The 16,514-nt window shown below is 52.9% G+C and overlaps 1 protein-coding gene across 1 annotated transcript in view; it reads left to right on the plus strand.

Annotated features, from left to right (window-relative positions):
- Positions 1–1,457: 1,457 nt before the first annotated feature.
- Positions 1,458–16,514, plus strand: part of C15H1orf198 (chromosome 15 C1orf198 homolog) — a 32,878-nt gene continuing 17,821 nt past the window's right edge. Inside the window, exon 1 of the mRNA XM_027596460.2 lies at positions 1,458–1,833. Within this exon, the coding sequence (XP_027452261.1) occupies positions 1,492–1,833 (342 nt within the window). The 5' untranslated portion in view covers positions 1,458–1,491. The remainder of the gene's footprint in view (positions 1,834–16,514) is intronic.

The following is a 16,514-nucleotide window of genomic DNA, read 5'->3' on the forward strand; positions in this document are numbered from 1 at the left end:
GTTAGGCGTCTGCCTTCAGCCGGGGTCATGATCCAGGAGTCCTGGGATGGAGCCCCCTGTTGGGGGGGGGGGGTCTGCTTCTCCCTCTGCCCCTGCCCCTGCTCTCTCTCTCTTAAATAAATATATAAATGAAATTTTTTTTAAAAAAAACCAGCCTGATAGCAAGCAGATGGCTCTGTGTAGTTTTAATTTTTGTGGTCCGGGACATTCTTCAAAACGACAAACCTGGCCCCACTATTGTTGGGATGTTTCTTCTCAGCCTATTGAAAAGTTTCTGCCCCTCTTCCGTTTGTTTGCAAACATCGAGCTGCTGAGAGAGTTCTTGTGATTTTTGAGATTCCAGAGTAAATCTTGTCGTTTCGTCTGCGGTTTGTGAGAAAGCCTAAGACCACGCAGTCGGCTTGGGGAAAACCTCTTCCCGTGCGCTGGCAAAACCAAGTCCGGGTGTGCGGGCCGCCGGCCCCTACGCCTGTCCTGCAGATCGTTTAGGGAAAAGCACTGTGAGCCACCCTGCACTTCATTTTACTCCTCTGTCCCTTTAGGAGGAGCGGGACTAATTTTCTGTGCACGGTCCCGACGTTAGTTCTCTCTCCCCACGCTCATCGGGGAAAGGGACAGGACGGGAATGAGGCGGCCGGTGGCTCGGTCCTGAAATCGGGCTTTCTCAGGCGCATCGGAGGGAGAAAAGTTTCCTTTGTCAAACAAGTGACCGCGTGGCGCTATGGCGGTCAGCACCAGCAACCCCGTCAGACCGCCGGGAGCGGACTTGGGGGCGCGCCCGCCACCTCCTGAGCCACCCAAGGGGAACCCTGAAAAGTGGGGGAGCGGACGGAACGCAAGAGAGCGACCAGGACGCGGGAGAGGAGCGTGGACAGTGGGGTTCTCGGCAGTGGGCGGGCTCGGGGGGCGGGATTCCAAGCGTGGGGGGCGCGGAGGGTGGGGTTACCGAGAGTGGGCGGGCTCTGAGTTGGGGGGGAGGGTTCCCGGGAGTGGGCGGGTTCGGGGGCGGGGTTCCCGTGGTTAGGCTGACTCGGTGGGCCGGATTCTCGGGGGTCGGGGTGCGGAGGGCAGGGTCGCGGGAGTGCAGGCCGCGGGACTCCCTGGGGTGGGGAGGTTGCGGAGGGCGGGGTACTCGGGGTCCGGGTGCGCCGGGTTCCCGGAGTTGGGCGGGCGCGGAGGGCGGGGTTCCCGGGGTCGGGGTGCGGAGGGCGGAGTTCCCGGGGGTGGGAAGGCCCGGGAGGCAGGGTCCTCGGAGGTGTGGGGGAGGGCGGGGGTGCGGGCACGGAGGGTGATTCCCGGGGCCGTGGGGCGCGGGTCGGGCGGGCGTGGGGGCGGGGCTCGGGGGCGGAAGGGCGCCGCGCTCGGGGGCGGGGTGGGGGCGGGGCTCGCCGGGCGGTGCTTCGGGCTGCCGGGGGCGGAGCGGCGAGGGGAGCGGCGAGGGGAGGGGCGCGGGGAGGGGCGCGGGGAGGGGGAGCGGCGGGCAGGCCGGGCATGGCGTCGATGGCGGCGGCGATCGCGGCCTCGCGCTCGGCGGTCATGAGCGGGAACCGGCCTCTGGACGACCGGGAGCGGAAGCGCTTCACCTACTTCTCGTCGCTGAGCCCCATGGCCAGAAAGATCATGCAGGACAAAGAGAAGATCCGCGAGAAGTACGGGCCCGAGTGGGCGCGGCTGCCGCCCGCGCAGCAGGACGAGATCATCGACCGGTGCCTGGTGGGGCCGGGCGCCCCCGCGCCCCGCGCCCCCGGGGACTCGGGGGACTCCGAGGAGCTGGCGCGCTTCCCCGGCCTGCGCGGGCCCACGGGCCAGAAGGTGGTGCGCTTCGGGGACGAGGTAAGTGCGGGCGCGGCCGGCGACTCTCACCTCCCCGCGCCCCGAGGCGGCCCGGCCGGGTGGCCCCTGCTCGCGTGTAGTCGCCCCCGCCGCTCGCGGGGGGTAGAGGCTGGGAAGGAGAAGGCGCGGGGATGAGAGTGGGCGGGAGGGGCGTCCCGGGGCCGCCGCCGCGGGGCTAGGGGCTCCCCAGAGGGAGTTTGAGAATCGCCGTGAGGAGGAGGTCTTTAAAGACCCTCCATCTAGAGCTGCTCCGTTGCGCCGCACCGGAGCCAGAGAGTTCCCCCGCCGCTGAAGGCGGCTGCCCTCAAGCGAGGCCGAGCGGGGTGGAAACCGCAAGGGATTTTAAGCCAGCCAAGCCTAAATTCTAATCCACTCTGCCCCTTAGCTGTACGGCCACGGGTGACTTAACCTCTTAGAGCCTCAGTTTCTCTCCCGGCCCCTCTCCCCCGTCCCGGTGTAAACCGGAGATAATACTTCTCATCCCGTGCCTGCCCGGGAAGGCACTCAGAAAATTCTATGTATTAATAGTAATATTTGTGATGAACTGTATGGGACCAGTGAAATTGTCAAGAGAGAAGGAAGAGGTGTCTTCCAAGGTTAGGATGTTTCCCTAAGATGTTTTCCAGGTGAGCACGATGTGCAGCTTTGGTTTGGGGGTGAGCATGGAGCCCCGTTTTTCCATCAAAAAACTAATGGATGAATTTAAATGGGCGCCAGCACGCCTTTGCTACATATAAGGGCATGTCTGGATCTCTGACCTAGACGCCGTGCCCACACTTCTAGAGGGGAGAAACGCTGGAACTCTACAAGAAAAAACTCAGGGATGTCCCCTTATAAGTCACAAAGCCCTGAGTGTTCAGTACTGCTCAGAAACTTGGTCCTTTTCTCTTTTTTTGTTTCACTGACACCCATTTGGTGCCATTAGAATCTGGCCTTTCACGCTTAACTTTCACTGTTGAAAGGGCAAAGTCAAAAGGAGCAAGAAGTCTACAGATGAAGTATACAGATGAAGGCCGCCCTCTGTTAACCCTGGGAGCCTGCAGGAGGGAGCTGGGCTTGGCGAGTTTTTCCCAGGGTCTTGTGGATTGTGGAAGGGATTCTAGTTAACCCTGAGTTTTTAAAGCTGATTTTCAGGCTTGGGTGTGCTGACACATTTATTAATACACAATGTTTGTGGTCATAAACCCACTTAAATGTGAGGGGTGTGTGAAGGACAGAAATATGCTGCCAACATCACCTTATTCTGACAGAATTCAAAGAAAAGTCTCTATTGGACTTTAAACTCGGAAGGCTCCGCCAGGAAAAACAAGGGTGTGGTAAACCAGGGGTGGTGGGGATGAAAATATAGGTTCAAAATGTACTTAAGAGCCAAAGCATTTTCAGTGTGAAAATCCGCATCTGTATAAAGACATTTGCACTGTTTGTGCTCAGATTTGGGTGCTGAAAAAGCAAGCAGTTCCTCTTTGGAAAAGTCATGAGTAAGTAAATGGGAGAGGAAGTAAACCTGTAAGTACTTACAGATGTTGGAGAGTGACTGTCATTTTTCCTTAGCTTGGTGTCCAGCTAAGAATATCCACATGCCTGCTCATCATCAGAAAGCTCTTGCCATATAAGGGCTCAGTATCACTGATAAGGAAAGATGTGGCCAAGTTAATTTTGTACTCAAATTCCTGAACTGGGTGCCAGACTGAGCTCTTTCTGGATCTGTAAGTCTGATGTGATTTAAAAGCAAATGGGACTCTTCACCTGCGGTACCTGCATGCCGTTCCAGGAGCAGACCAGCCCTGTTTTTCAGAACTGAACTCAGCTTTCCAAGAGGGCTGAGAGCATGCCTTGGGGTGCCTCTGGCCAACTTTAGCACAGATGGCAGAGAGGGGCCGAGGGCACTGCATTCGGGGAGAGGTACTTAGGAACATGGCCTGTGGTCTGTTTTTGCCTGAAGTGGCTGTGTGGTTTAATGGCATGAGGGAGTTTAAAATGCATTGCCCCAGACCTGGCAAGAGGTGGCACTGGAGTAGTTGGTGATCTCGTGCCCAGGGCTGTTCATGGAGGAGGGCTCGCTCCCGGACACAAGGTGATGGGTAAGGGCAGGGTGGGGGGTGACCCCCAGTGAGGCTGCTGGACAGAGTGACCCAGATAGGTGGCCCAGGTTTGTCCAAAAGGGCCCTAAGGCAGATGGAGTAGGGCCCTCTGTCCCTTCCTATGAGATCTGTCTTCTGATGTCCCAGGGGCCTCCACTGCCAATCATGGCATGGAGAATGCTCTCTGGGGCCCTCCAGCTTGCCCACCCCCAGCAGCTACAGACAGACAGACCTCTGACGCCTGGGTGCTTCGGGTGAATCAGCTGTCTCTGGAGCCACTGTCTGATTCTAGAGGACGGGCAGGCGGCAGCCTCTTAAGTACTTCCAAGAAAGACCACCCCGTATCCTGGATCCTGAGGGCCTTTCCTAAGGCTATAGTAGGAGGAGCCTGGGCTCTGTGGTCGCTCTTGGGTTTGAGTTTTGGCTCCGCCATCTACTGGCCTTTCGGCTGTGGCTAAATCACAAACCTCTCTGAGCTTCGGTTTTCTGGCCTCTGCGATGGGAATAGCATTAACAGGCTGCTGGTCGAGGGGCGCCTGGGTGGCTCAGTTGTTAAGCGTCTGCCTTCGGCTCAGGTCATGGTCCCAGGGTCCTGGGATCAAGGCCCACATCGGGCTCCCTGCTTGGCGGGAAGCCTGCTTCTCCCTCTCCCACTCCCCCTGTTCGTGTTCCTTCTCTCGCTGTCTCTCTCCCTCTCTCTGTCAAATAAATAAATAAAATCTTTAAAAAAAACCCAAAAAACAAAAAAAATAGGACACTGGTTGAGATCACATCCATGAGGGGCCTATGGGCTTAAAAGACGGTTATAGCCACTCCGGGTTAAGAATGCCATTGACCCTTGAACAACACGGGTTTGAAGTGCACGAGTCCACTTATATGCAGATTTTTGGGGTGAGATATTGTACTGTCAATGTGTTTTCTCTTCCTTATGATTTTCTTTATAACATCTTCTTTTCTCTTGCTTACTTTATTGTAAGAATACAGTGAATACACATAACATACAAAATATGTGTTAATTGACTGCTTATCTTACTGGTAAGGCTTCTGGTCGACAGTAAGCTGTCAGTAAAGTTTCTGGGGAGCCTGAAGTGACATGTGGATTTTCAAGTGCACAGGTGTCCCTAACCCCTGTGTCGTTCAGGCGTCAAGTGCGTTATAAACTAATCTCTTCGTTTCCACTTGCAAAAATCATGATCATGAAATAAATACATTTCTGCTGTTGCTAAGCCTGGAGTTGGCCCATCAGAGTTGTCCACGTGAGAAGGAACTCTGTCCTGGTGGCCTCTGGTGATGTGCCTTGGGGCACGTATTTGAAGCTTCGGTTTGTTCTGTCCACATTGTGGCCATGATGTGGCCTGTCTCCGGATCAGCAGTCACATCAGCCTCAGATTATGTCCCCCCCCCGCCCCTTCAGCTACCCTGAAGGACAAGGACATCACTGTTTCTTTGAATACCCTCTCCCCCATCACCAGTAACATTTTTGTATCCCACATTTTAAGTCAGATCATGAAAATATAGCCTCCAAATGTGACCAGCATTTAGTCGTTCTTACGTGTTAAGGAACAAATAAGTAGAAACCTGATTGCATGTTGATGCTCATCCATCTTGTTGGCCATGAGCGTGGTCAGGGCTCCGTTCGCACATCACACTTGCCTCTGGTGGGACCGCTCTGCGTAGACAGGTGCGACATCGTGGCATCAGTGTTCATTTGTACCCTCGCTGTCTGTACAGCAAGAAGATCAAGGCGAAAAGATCAGACCCCCCGCTTGCTGGGATGACCAGCCTGGTGTGGAGGGAGACTGGCTTCCTTTGTACCATGAAGCCACAAGAGGACCTGTCCGTTTTCGGTTTTTACTTCCTTGGGAATCAATTCAGCGAATATCTCTCAAAGCCTATTACATTAGAAACTAGAGGCCTCCTAGCTTTAGGGCTACCTAGGCTGTCATAATCGTCACCAGCTCCTTTAAAAATCACCGCCCCCCCATGAACATATGATCTTATTACAGATTCAACACAAGGCCACCAACCCGTCCTGCCCCCCATCATGTCCCCAAGCAACTCCTATGCAGAGAATCTGGAGCAGCTGCTGATGGAATATTTCTCTCTTAGTGAAAGAAGAGGAGCACCTGGGGTCCCCAGACCTGGCCTCCATTCCTGGCTGTGCCACCAGCAAGGCGCCACCTGCTCAGGGCGTAGGTCTCCCTCCGTGAAATGAGTGGCCCAGGAGGTTTCTCTGGTATTTGGTATGAACATGGAGGCATGTTTGCAAACAGATGCCTTTAGCGGTCTGAATTTCCCTGCCTTCTTCCTTCAGCAGTAAAGGTTTGGGAATGGCCTGCTCTGGGAGATGAGAGATTTTCTTTTTTTTTTTTTTAATTAATTATTATCTTTTTTGAGATTTTCATTTTAGAAGGTTTTAGAGATCACTCCGTCTGCTTCTGCTGCTACCTGTTACCAAATAGGAAAAAAACCAACAACCCAAAGCTGAATTTTTAGGGATGTGTTGCAGGCCATAAGCAGGTATCCCCAGAAATTCGATGTGTTTACTTCTTACGGACCCATGCATCTCTCCCACCTCCCGTAAAGTAGGTGAAGCTGGGCAGGAAGGGGGTTGCCATGTGCCATATGCCAGCCCCTAGGGACCCTGATCCGGATCTGGCATGCCACAGAACACGGAGTTTTTGGGCCTTGGAGCCAGACAGCTCCGCCCCCTCTTCAACAGCTTAGCATGACCAGCTGCTGTCGGAAGGCAGTGTCCCTCCTCAGGCGCCCTCCGCCTGCTGCAGGGATCTGGGGGCTGGCTGGCTGCCCCCTTGCTCCTCTCTGCCTTCACCTCCTCCTCTGGGGCTGAGCCTCGGCCTCCCTGACTCCCTGACACCCTCTGCATGGCCTGAAGCCGGCCCTTCTTTCTGCAGGCCTCTGAGGGCCCGTGCCTTGGCCCAACCCCCACTGCCCGTCTGGCTCTTCCGGCTGAAGTGCCTTTCCCTGAGGTGATCTCAGGGTGCTCAGGAGGCTGGGGGGTCAGGTTGGAATTGCCCAGCTCGGCAAACCTTGCTAAGGTGCTGCCTCCGCTCAGCGCCCTTGGGGCTGCCTGCAAACCCCCTGCCTTTACCTCTCCCTCCGTAGGGCCCATGCCGGCCAGCCTAGATTTTTTTTTTTTTAAGTTTAGTATTATTTTTTTTTAGTAACCTCTACACCCAACATGAGGCTGGAACTCAATGATCCTGTGATCAAGAGTCCCATGCTCTTCTGACTGAGCCAGCCAGGCGCCCCTAGATTTTTTTGTTTTAATATTTTATTTATTTGACAGAGAGAGACAGCGAGAGAGGAAACACAAGCAGGGGGAGTGGGAGAGGGAGAAGCAGCCTTCCTGCGGGGCAGGGAGCCTGATGTGGGACCCTGGGATCATGACCTGAGCTGAAGGCAGACGCTTAACGACTGAGCCACCCAGGTGCCCCAAGATGTTTGTTTTTTAAAAATAAACTAATTAAATTGCTATAAGGTATATAACATAATACATCTGTATATTACTGCTAAAAGATCCAAACAGTGCAGAAGCAGTATTGTGATGCAGTTGGTCATATCTTTCTGGAACTTTTCCTCCAGTGTTAATTCTTCGTTAGATTTGAGTTTGGTTGGCTTCATGGTGTCCCGACACAGGACCTGTCACACGTGAGGTCAGTTCTTCCCCTTCCATGGAAGCAGCTTGGCCTTCCCTTTCTTGAGCCCTTGGCAAGAAAATAAGGAGGGAATCTGAGAGTTACTTTCTCAGTATTTTGGATTTGTTTTTTAAGGAAAGTGGAATGTGTAATTACGAGTCCCACCTTCTGTCTGGTAGAGCCCTGCAGTTTTTAGAACAGATGAGTGGGTTCACGTGGCTTTTTGTGTCCTTTCATCTGGGGTTCTGTGCCCTGGTTCTGGCCAGGAGTTGAGAACATGGCCACGAGCCCAGATCTGCTTCCACGGGCCTCGATGGGGAGGCTGCAGGGCCTCTCCCACAGGCTTCTCCTTTGGGACCAATGGTTCTTTGCCCAGAGTAGCACCTGGCCTGCTACAGCACATGGAGGATGAAGGGTGTTGGACAGGTGAGCCCTGGGAGCTCGGGCAGCCACACAAGCCCTCTCCCTGGCCCCTCTGGCGGGGGGGGGGGGGGGGCGGTGACCCTGGGGCTGCCACGGAATGGGTTTTGGAAAGAAGTTTAATGATTTAGTCACTGTCACTCAGGGAGGGATGAGGCAGAGCTGAGAAGCATGTTGGCAGATCTGGGGCCCTTTCGTTGACGAGAGTCACTTTCACACTCTTAAGCAAGAGTTCCCTGAATACCAGAGGAAAAAAATCCATTTTTCAAAAAAAAAATCAAATGAAGGCCAGGTCTGTTTAAGCGTCCCACTCGTTTTCTGTTTGTTTTGGTAGAAGTCTCTTCCGCCTTCCCCCCTGCTCCTGTTAGTGATGGCTTCCGCCGTGGCCTGGGGGCCAGGGCTCCTGAATTTGTACTCACGGTGGAACCTGCCCACTAGTTCAGTCCTAGCTGTTTTTCTCTTGTCGGTTTGCCGTTTTGTCCTTGCATTTATGGAAACCCTCCTAGCTCAGCAGAGTTAAATATATTGCAAGTCAGAGGGAGAAGCATCGATTCCATAAATATATAAATAAAAGTCCCTAAAAAGAAGCAGTTGGTAAAAAAATAAAAAGGCATATTTTAGTCATTCTTTTTCCTCACTTCCCTGCTTTATTTTTCAGTAAACTTTGGTTTTTAGAGCAGTTTTAGGTTAATAGCAAAACGGAGCAGAAAGTACAGAGATTTCTCGTATACTCCCTGTCCCCTAACACACACCGCCTCCCCCGCTGCCCCCCCCGCCCCCGAGTGGTGTATCCGTTAGAGTGGATGAAGCTACACTGGCACATCAGCCTCACCCAGAGTCCAAGGCCTGCATTAGGGTGCCCTCTTGGTGTGCGCATTCAGTGGGTCTGGACAAATGCATAACGATAGTATCCACCATTAGAATAGTTCACTGCCCTAAAAATCCTCTGTGCTCTGCGTCTTCATCCCTCCCATCCCCCACCCCTGGCAACTGCTGATCTACGTATTGTCTCCACAGTTGTGCCTTTTCCAGAATGCCATATAGTCGGAGCCGTGGAGTATGTAGCCTTTTCAGATTGGCTTCTGTCAGTTCGTAGTATGCACTCTTCTGTGTCTTTCCAGGGCTCGATGGCTCTTTCTTTCTAATGCTGAATCATGCTCCATTGTCTGTGTCTCCCGTCGTTTATTTATCCATTCACCTGCTGAAGGACATCTCCGTTGCTTCTAAGTCTTGGCAATTACGAGTGCTGTAAACATCAGGGTTTGGGGTGGATGTAAATTTTCAACTCGTTTGGTTAAGTACCAAGGTGTGGGATTGCCTCACCTGTTCTTACTGCGCCACCGCATCTTCAAGGTAGAGACTAACACCAAACAGCTCCCCAGGAAGAATGTGCTCCGTGCTGGATGGGCGGGGGAGTCCGAGGCACCTGACATCACTAGAGGGTCGGACAGTCAGCAACACAGGGGCCTTTCTCTCCCCTTCCCCAGGCTCTGCTGTCTGAGCCTGGTTTCTCTTACTTACAGTATTCACAATTTAAATTTCTTACCTTTTTTTTTTTTTTTAAAGATTTTATTTGAGAGAGAGAGAGAGAGAGAGAGCACTAGCCAGGGGGAGGGGGAGGGCAGAGGCAGAAGGAGAAGCAGACTCCTTGCTGATGTGGGGCTTGATCCCAGGACCCTGGGATCACGACCTGAGCTGAAGGTCGTGAGCTGAAGGCAGATGCTTCACCAACTGAGCCACCAGGCACCCCTTAAATTTCTGACCTTTAAGTCAAGATGCCACCATCTGTCAACTGGAAAGTCCTGTAATTTATGGACTTCAGGAGTACAGTGACAACTTAGGGTTCCAGTGAGCACCTTGCATTGTTCCAGGAACCTGACACTGCTTCTGAATTACTCAGATCTATGGCTGGGAGTGCTCCATGGTTGGGATTCCAACTGTTGTCAGCACTGAAATTTAGCAAACCGCACACTGTGTTCCGACATTCTGAGCACGTTGTGACCCTAGCAGGTAAGAACGTTGACTGTTCACGGTCGCATACTTATTGTAGTTCGGCAGCAGTGTTGGGAGAAATGCAACTACGGCTGTCTTGTATGTAATCTTTGAATGGTGGGAGGAGTAAAGAAATAAACGTTTTGGGGCGCCTGGGCAGCTCCGTCAGTGAAGCGCCTGCCTTCGGCTCAGGTCACAATCCCAGGGTCCTGGGATGGAGCCCCTATCGGGCTCCCTGCTCAGCAGGAAGCCTGCTTCTCCCTCTCCCTCTGCCTCTCCTCACTGCTCGTTCTCTCTCTCTCACAAATAAATAAATAAGATCTTAAAAAAAAAAACAAAACGATTTTAAATGTGCTTCTCCTTATGCTGGAGCCTTGCAGCCTATTAGGAGACTGCGAATCCGCCTTGGCGGGTTATACTAATGCACAGAGCCGTGATCTTGCCCGCTCCAAAGTGGGGGAGAGTTGGCCCTGAAAACCTGGGGCTTCTCATGAGAGCAGCCTGAACACTGCGTTGCTTTTCATAGGAGTCCGTGTTTGGGGATGACGGGAGCCATCGAGCAGTATTGACCGAGGGCGCCTCTGCACGGGGGTTGGTTGGGCTGGACAGGCAGAGGTGGGTCCACGGGCGCAGGCAGCCCCAGTGTGGCCGTGTGGCCCCGTGCTCACTGCGTGCAGAGGGAGGGGGGGTCTGGCGTCGTGTGAGGGGCTGAGCTAGGGAAGCTGCCCAGAGGAAGGGCTACATCAGAATCACCCACGGGGCTGTTGGTGCTGTAAAGCTAGGTCCGGTGGGGCCCACGGGTTCTGCCTGTTACCACCGCAGCCCAGGTGTTGCCGATGTACGGGCCCTCCCGAGAGAGCCTTGAGCCTGGTGTCCGGGAGCGGTGCCTGCGTGCACCCTGCACCAGTAAGCGCCCGGGAAGGGGCCATTCCCGTTGAATACCTGGGACAGGTGTGCCACAGAGAGGGCATCCACAGGGTAGGTACGGTTTGTTCAGGCCAAGGTGGCGGGCGGGCCCGCAGCCTTCGGAGAGGCCCGGAGTGTAGGCTGGCCTTCCCACACGCTGCGGGGTCTCCCAGGGAAGTGCCTCAAATGTTGGCTGCTAGTGAGTGGCCTGGCTTTGGGTAGTGGGAGGTCAGAGGTCACCTCAGAAAGCCCATGCCTCTGGGTTGGCTTCTTTTCTGGGGCAGACCTGTGGGGGACCTGTGGGGCAGACAGTGCTGTCCACGGGGGCTCTCGGTCCCCACTTGAGATGCAACCAAAAAATTCACTGGCTGGGCCTTGAAAGCGGAAAGAAAGTTATAAAAGAATAAATGCTCAGTAGTCTCCAATCCAGTTCATGAAGAGGGAAGGTTAGTATTTGTTAAATTTCACCATCTTTGAAATCAATTTGAAGTCCAGAGTTTCTCACTTTAGACTAAGTTTGGAAGAGTCATGACTGGTACAGAGGAACCGTAACCCATTATAGAGGAAGTTGCTTGTAACTAAATAATTTCAAAAGCAAAATGACCGAAATCACTTTAAAATTTAATTGCAACATTTACATGTAATGCCGAATGTGGTGAATTTCGGTGTGTTCGATACTGGTCGCAGCCCTGGGTAACTGTTGAACATCTGGTTCCGGGGAGTGAGGCGAGCAGCCCTGACGGGGATCACTAGCTGATTACCTAGGGGCCCGTGGAGGAGCAGTTCTAGGTTCTCAGAAAACCCGAGCGGCAAACCCCTACCTCCACACGTGCCCAGCTTCCCCCCCTGTCAACATCGACTCCCAGAGTGGGACCTTTGTTACGGGGGATGAACCCGACTTTGACACATGGCTATTGCCCAAAGTCCATGGCTGACACTCGGGTTTACTCTTGATGTTGTACGTTCTGTGGGTTTTGAGAAAAGTGTCCATCACTACAGGAGGGTACAGAGTATTTTCATTGTCCTGAAATCCTCTGTGCTCTGCCCTCCCTTCAACTCTGGCAACCACTGATCTTTGTACGGTCTCTATAATTTTGCCTTTTCCAGACTGTCGTACAGTTGGGCTCATGCAGTGTGTTGCCTTTTCAGATTCCTTTATTGTGGGAAAATATATATAACATGATATGTACCATTCTAAGCAGTCTTTTTTTTTTTTTAAAGATTTTATTTATGCATTTATTTGACAGAGAGAGAGACAGCGAGAGAGGGAACACAAGCAGGGGAAGTGGGCGAGGGAGAAGCAGGCTTCCCGCGGAGCAGGGAATCCGAAGCGGACTCGATCCCAGGACCCTGGGACCATGACCCGAGCCGAAGGCAGACGCTCAACGACTGAGCCAGCCAGGTGCCCCCCATTCTAAGCATTCTTAAGTAGACATCTAGTACATTCCCACTGCTGTGCAGCCATTACCATTGTCCGTTTCTAGAACTTTTCCATCACCTCAGCCGGAAACTCTGAATCCATTACACAGTAACTTCCCATTTCTCCCTCCCTGGTAAGCTCTATTCTGCTTTCTGTCTCCATGAATTTGCCTTAGTCTAGGCACCTCGGATAAGTGGAATCACATAATATTTGCCCGTTAGTGGCTGGCGTATTCATTTAGCATGATGTCCTCAAGGTTCATTCCCGTTGTAGCTGCTGTCAGAATTCCCTTCCTTTTGAAGGCTGAGTAGGAGTCTGTTGTATGGATTTGCCACTTTTGTTTATTCATCTGTTGATGGATGCCAGTGTCATTTTCACGTCTCTTCCAGTGCCGGCTTTCACTTCATATGGCTGCAGGTCCAGGAATGGAATTTCTGGATCAAATGGCAATTCTGTGTTTAATTTTTTTTTGAGAAAATGCCACCCTGTTTCCCACATTCCCACCAGCCCCGCAGGAGGGCTCCAGGGGCTCCGATTTCCCCACATCCCTGCATAATAATAACTACCCTTGTGGGTATGGAGTGTATTACTTTTGTTCTTAAGACGTGTGTGTGTGTGTGTGTGTGTGTGTGTGTGTGTGTGTGTGTGTGTGTGTTTTAAAGATTTTATTTATTTATTTTGTTTGGGTGGGGGAGAGGGAGAGAGAGAATCTCAAGCAGATTCTGTGCTCAATGCACAGCCCCATGCGGGACTTGATCTCACGACCCTGAGATCATGACCTGAGCTGAAACCAAGAGTCTTAACCAACTGAGCCACCCAGGCGCCCCTAATGCAGTGTGTTTTAGTTGTGCTTATGTAACTTAATTTCTAACAATGGCTGTGTTTAACAGCAGGTTCAAAAAATGCCTAAACATTTCACAGTCCGCTTCCGAGAGTTGGTGCGAGCCCGATGCAGCACACCACTGGCTGCAGCCCCCCGCAGAAGTACAAATTTCTGGGCCCCCAGAGATCTGAGAACACTCGGGCATCCGTTCTTTACCAAACAGTAAAGTAAATGCTGGAGATTTTGTGCGAATATGCATTCTGGTACTAGGGGCAGAGAACAGACTTTTTTTTTTTCTTTTTTAAGTACTTTTTCTGCTAGGAGGTGAACATATTTGTGTTGGGTGACCATTTTCCAGCAAGCAGGAGTCAAGGTGTCCGGAATGTTAGAGGAAAGAAGACGTGGTGCCTGTCCACGCTGGAGTCCTTGGAGCCAGGGAAGAGCAGAGCCTCCCCCATGCTGCGCTGGCCTCTGCTGCTTTCCAGGGGCTGTGTGTCCTGTGACTCTGCTTTTTGTCCTGCTCTGTTGGGATCTAGTGACTTCTCGGCTTCTTTCTGTGCTGGGCTCCAGAGAACAAATAATTTCCAGAGAGGTGCAGCATTGTCTCTGGTAGAGACGTCCCTTATGGAGAGGAGTTTGACTGGGAGGACTCTTGACCGAATCAGAGCCCACTCCCTGACATCCTATGGTCTCAGTAGCAGATGTGTTTTGGTGCCTCGACAGTTTCAGATCGTGGGCACCAGGACGGCAGGTGGGGGAGCCTTTCAGACCACCCTACAGAAAGCAGATGTGAGCATCCACAAGCATGTGCCTGGCCACGTTTTGGTTGCCTGCCAGTCATTGTGGGAGAAGGAGAAAGAGCACACTGTGTGTGCACGCTCTGCCACTTTGCAGTTCTGGTCCCAGTTTGCCTGCAGCTGCCTGGAGAGCCTGTTCCCAACGCTGGGGTGTGTGGCCACGGCTGACATCAGCACTCCAATAACATTTTTGCTTGGCATGTTTATTTTTGTTAAGCGTTTTATTATTTTTTATGAGCTCAGAATTGCAGAAATCTAAGGAATTTGCCCCTTGACTGAGTTTCTTGCTGGAGCAAACAAAAGACTATTGACTTGACACCAAGTTGGGGAGAAATCACAGTGTGACCCTCTCTCTGTTGGCGACCCCCTTGGAATGTTAGCGACTGTGGGTTGCCACCGCTGGTGACGTGCTCCAGGCTCAGTCTCTGGTCCTCTGGGTCTCACACTCATTTTCCTTGCAAAGCCAAAAGCCTTAATTTAATTTTTGCCGATTTCAGCCGTATAACTAATATTTAAGGACAGATCATATCACATGATAAGGGGATCCAGCTCCAGTGTGCCGTGGCCACTGGGTCTGCCCCCTTCCCTGTCTCCACCTGCCCAGTTAATCTCCACACACCTCTTCTGCCCACTGAGGTGGCCACTGGGCTGTCCCATGTCTGGATAGAAGGAGCACAGGGGCGCCTGGGTGGCCCAGTCAGTTAAGGTCATGATCTCAGGGTCCTGGGCTCAAGCCCCATGTCGGGCTCCCTGTTCAGTGGGAAGTCTGCTTCTCCCTCTCTCTCTGCTTCTCCCCCTGCTTGTGTGCATGCGTGCTCTCTCTTTTCAATAAATTAATAAAATATTTTTTTTGTTTCTTTTTTTAAATGTTTTTTTTTAAGATTTTATTTATTTGAGAGAGAGAGAATGAGAGATAGAGAGCACGAGAGGGAAGAGGGTCAGAGGGAGAAGCAGACTCCCTGCTGAGCAAGGAACCCGATGTGGGACTCGATCCCGGGACTCCAGGATCATGACCTGAGCCGAAGGCAGTCGCTCAACCAACTGAGCCACCCGGGCGCCCTGTTTCTTTTTTTTTTTAAAGATTTTATTTATCTGACAGAGACAGCAAGAGAGGGAACACAAGCAAGGCGAGTGGGAGAGGGGGAAACAGGCTTCCTGTGGAGCAGGTAGCCGGATTCGAGGCTCCATCCCAGGACCCTGGGATCGTGACCTGAGCCGAAGGCAGACACTTAACGACTGAGCCACCCAGGCGCCCCAATACAATCTTTTTTAAGAGGGCACATTTGCCAGTTGATTTCCCTTTACTTTTTCCCCACAGATCCAAATCTAGAATAAATGATACATATATGTCATTAGGCTCCCTCACTTTCCCCACGTGGGAACAAAGTCCTTCTTGTTTTATGATTCTGAGAGGAACTTAGAGGGCCCTGAGCTCATAGAGTTTTAGAGACTCTCAGGTCATTTAGCCTGGCGCTCTGCCCCCACGTCCCCCAGCACACACACGGCCCGGACAGGACCCAGGAGCCCCCACAGCTGAGGCTGGGCCGATGGCCTCCCTCTTGTCACAAGGGCTCCTTGGCTCACATTCCTGCAGGCAGCCCACATCCCTTCCATTTTTGGAGGGACAGAGATTGTAAATTGAGAAGTACCTTGGGTTTAGCTGGAATTCCTAACGGGAGGGTGATGGCCCACATTCCCTCTCGTTTGTAGGGTTTCCAAGCAGCCAGGAGCAAAGGGGCCGAGGCAGGCAAGTTCAAAGGCTAAGGTGGGGCCTGCGTGGGCTCTGAGAGCCGGCCTTCTGCAGCCCCGGGTGCCTTACAGAGGAGGGCAGAGCCTGATCCCCTGCCTCTGGGGACGGGGAGCACCTCTGAAGGGAGGACCTCACTTCCCCGGGCTGCTCTGTGGAAGGACCGTCTCAGTTCAAAATACCTTAACCCGTGTTCAGTCCATGTCGTCCAGTATGTCCCAACTGTGGGTTCAGAAAATATCCCCAGTAGAAGCGAGGCACAGCTGAGAGACATTTGCTGGCACAGGGCGACGGCTGGGGGCTCGGAGTTGGTAGCCAAGAAGAGGCGATTTTCCCCGTCATCGTTCAGGCCAGTGAGCACAAGGTAGCAGAGCGGCGGTCAGATGCCTGGTTACCATTGGAAGGGCTCTTCCCATCGCGTTCTGGCGCGATGTTAGAGCTCTCGCTCTAAGTGGGCACTAGCATTAAATGGCTGTTCTTCAGTGACTTCACCAGCAGCACCTTTCAGATCTCTGGGGGGCTCGCGGAGCGGGGGGGCGCTCAGCTGCCTTGGCATTGGCTGGAGGATTACCACCTGACCTTCTCTTCATTCCTTCACTTAACCGTCACCACAGCCCTGCAAGGGAAGCACGATTCTCCTCTTACAGATCAGGGAAACTGAGGCTCGGAGGGCTGCGTCCTCCTCCCATGAGGGCCTCCCGTGCAGTCGCTGGTAGAGCTGAGGCCCGGGCCTGGAAAGCCCCTTTCCCTTTCTGCTCACATCCCCGCCATCAAGTCCCTGCGGGGCCTCCCACACGGTCATTGAGCGTCCTTCTGGCTGGGACGCCTCCGCTGGA

Source organism: Zalophus californianus, chromosome 15 (genome assembly GCF_009762305.2).
Source record: "Zalophus californianus isolate mZalCal1 chromosome 15, mZalCal1.pri.v2, whole genome shotgun sequence".
NCBI lineage: Eukaryota > Metazoa > Chordata > Mammalia > Carnivora > Otariidae > Zalophus > Zalophus californianus.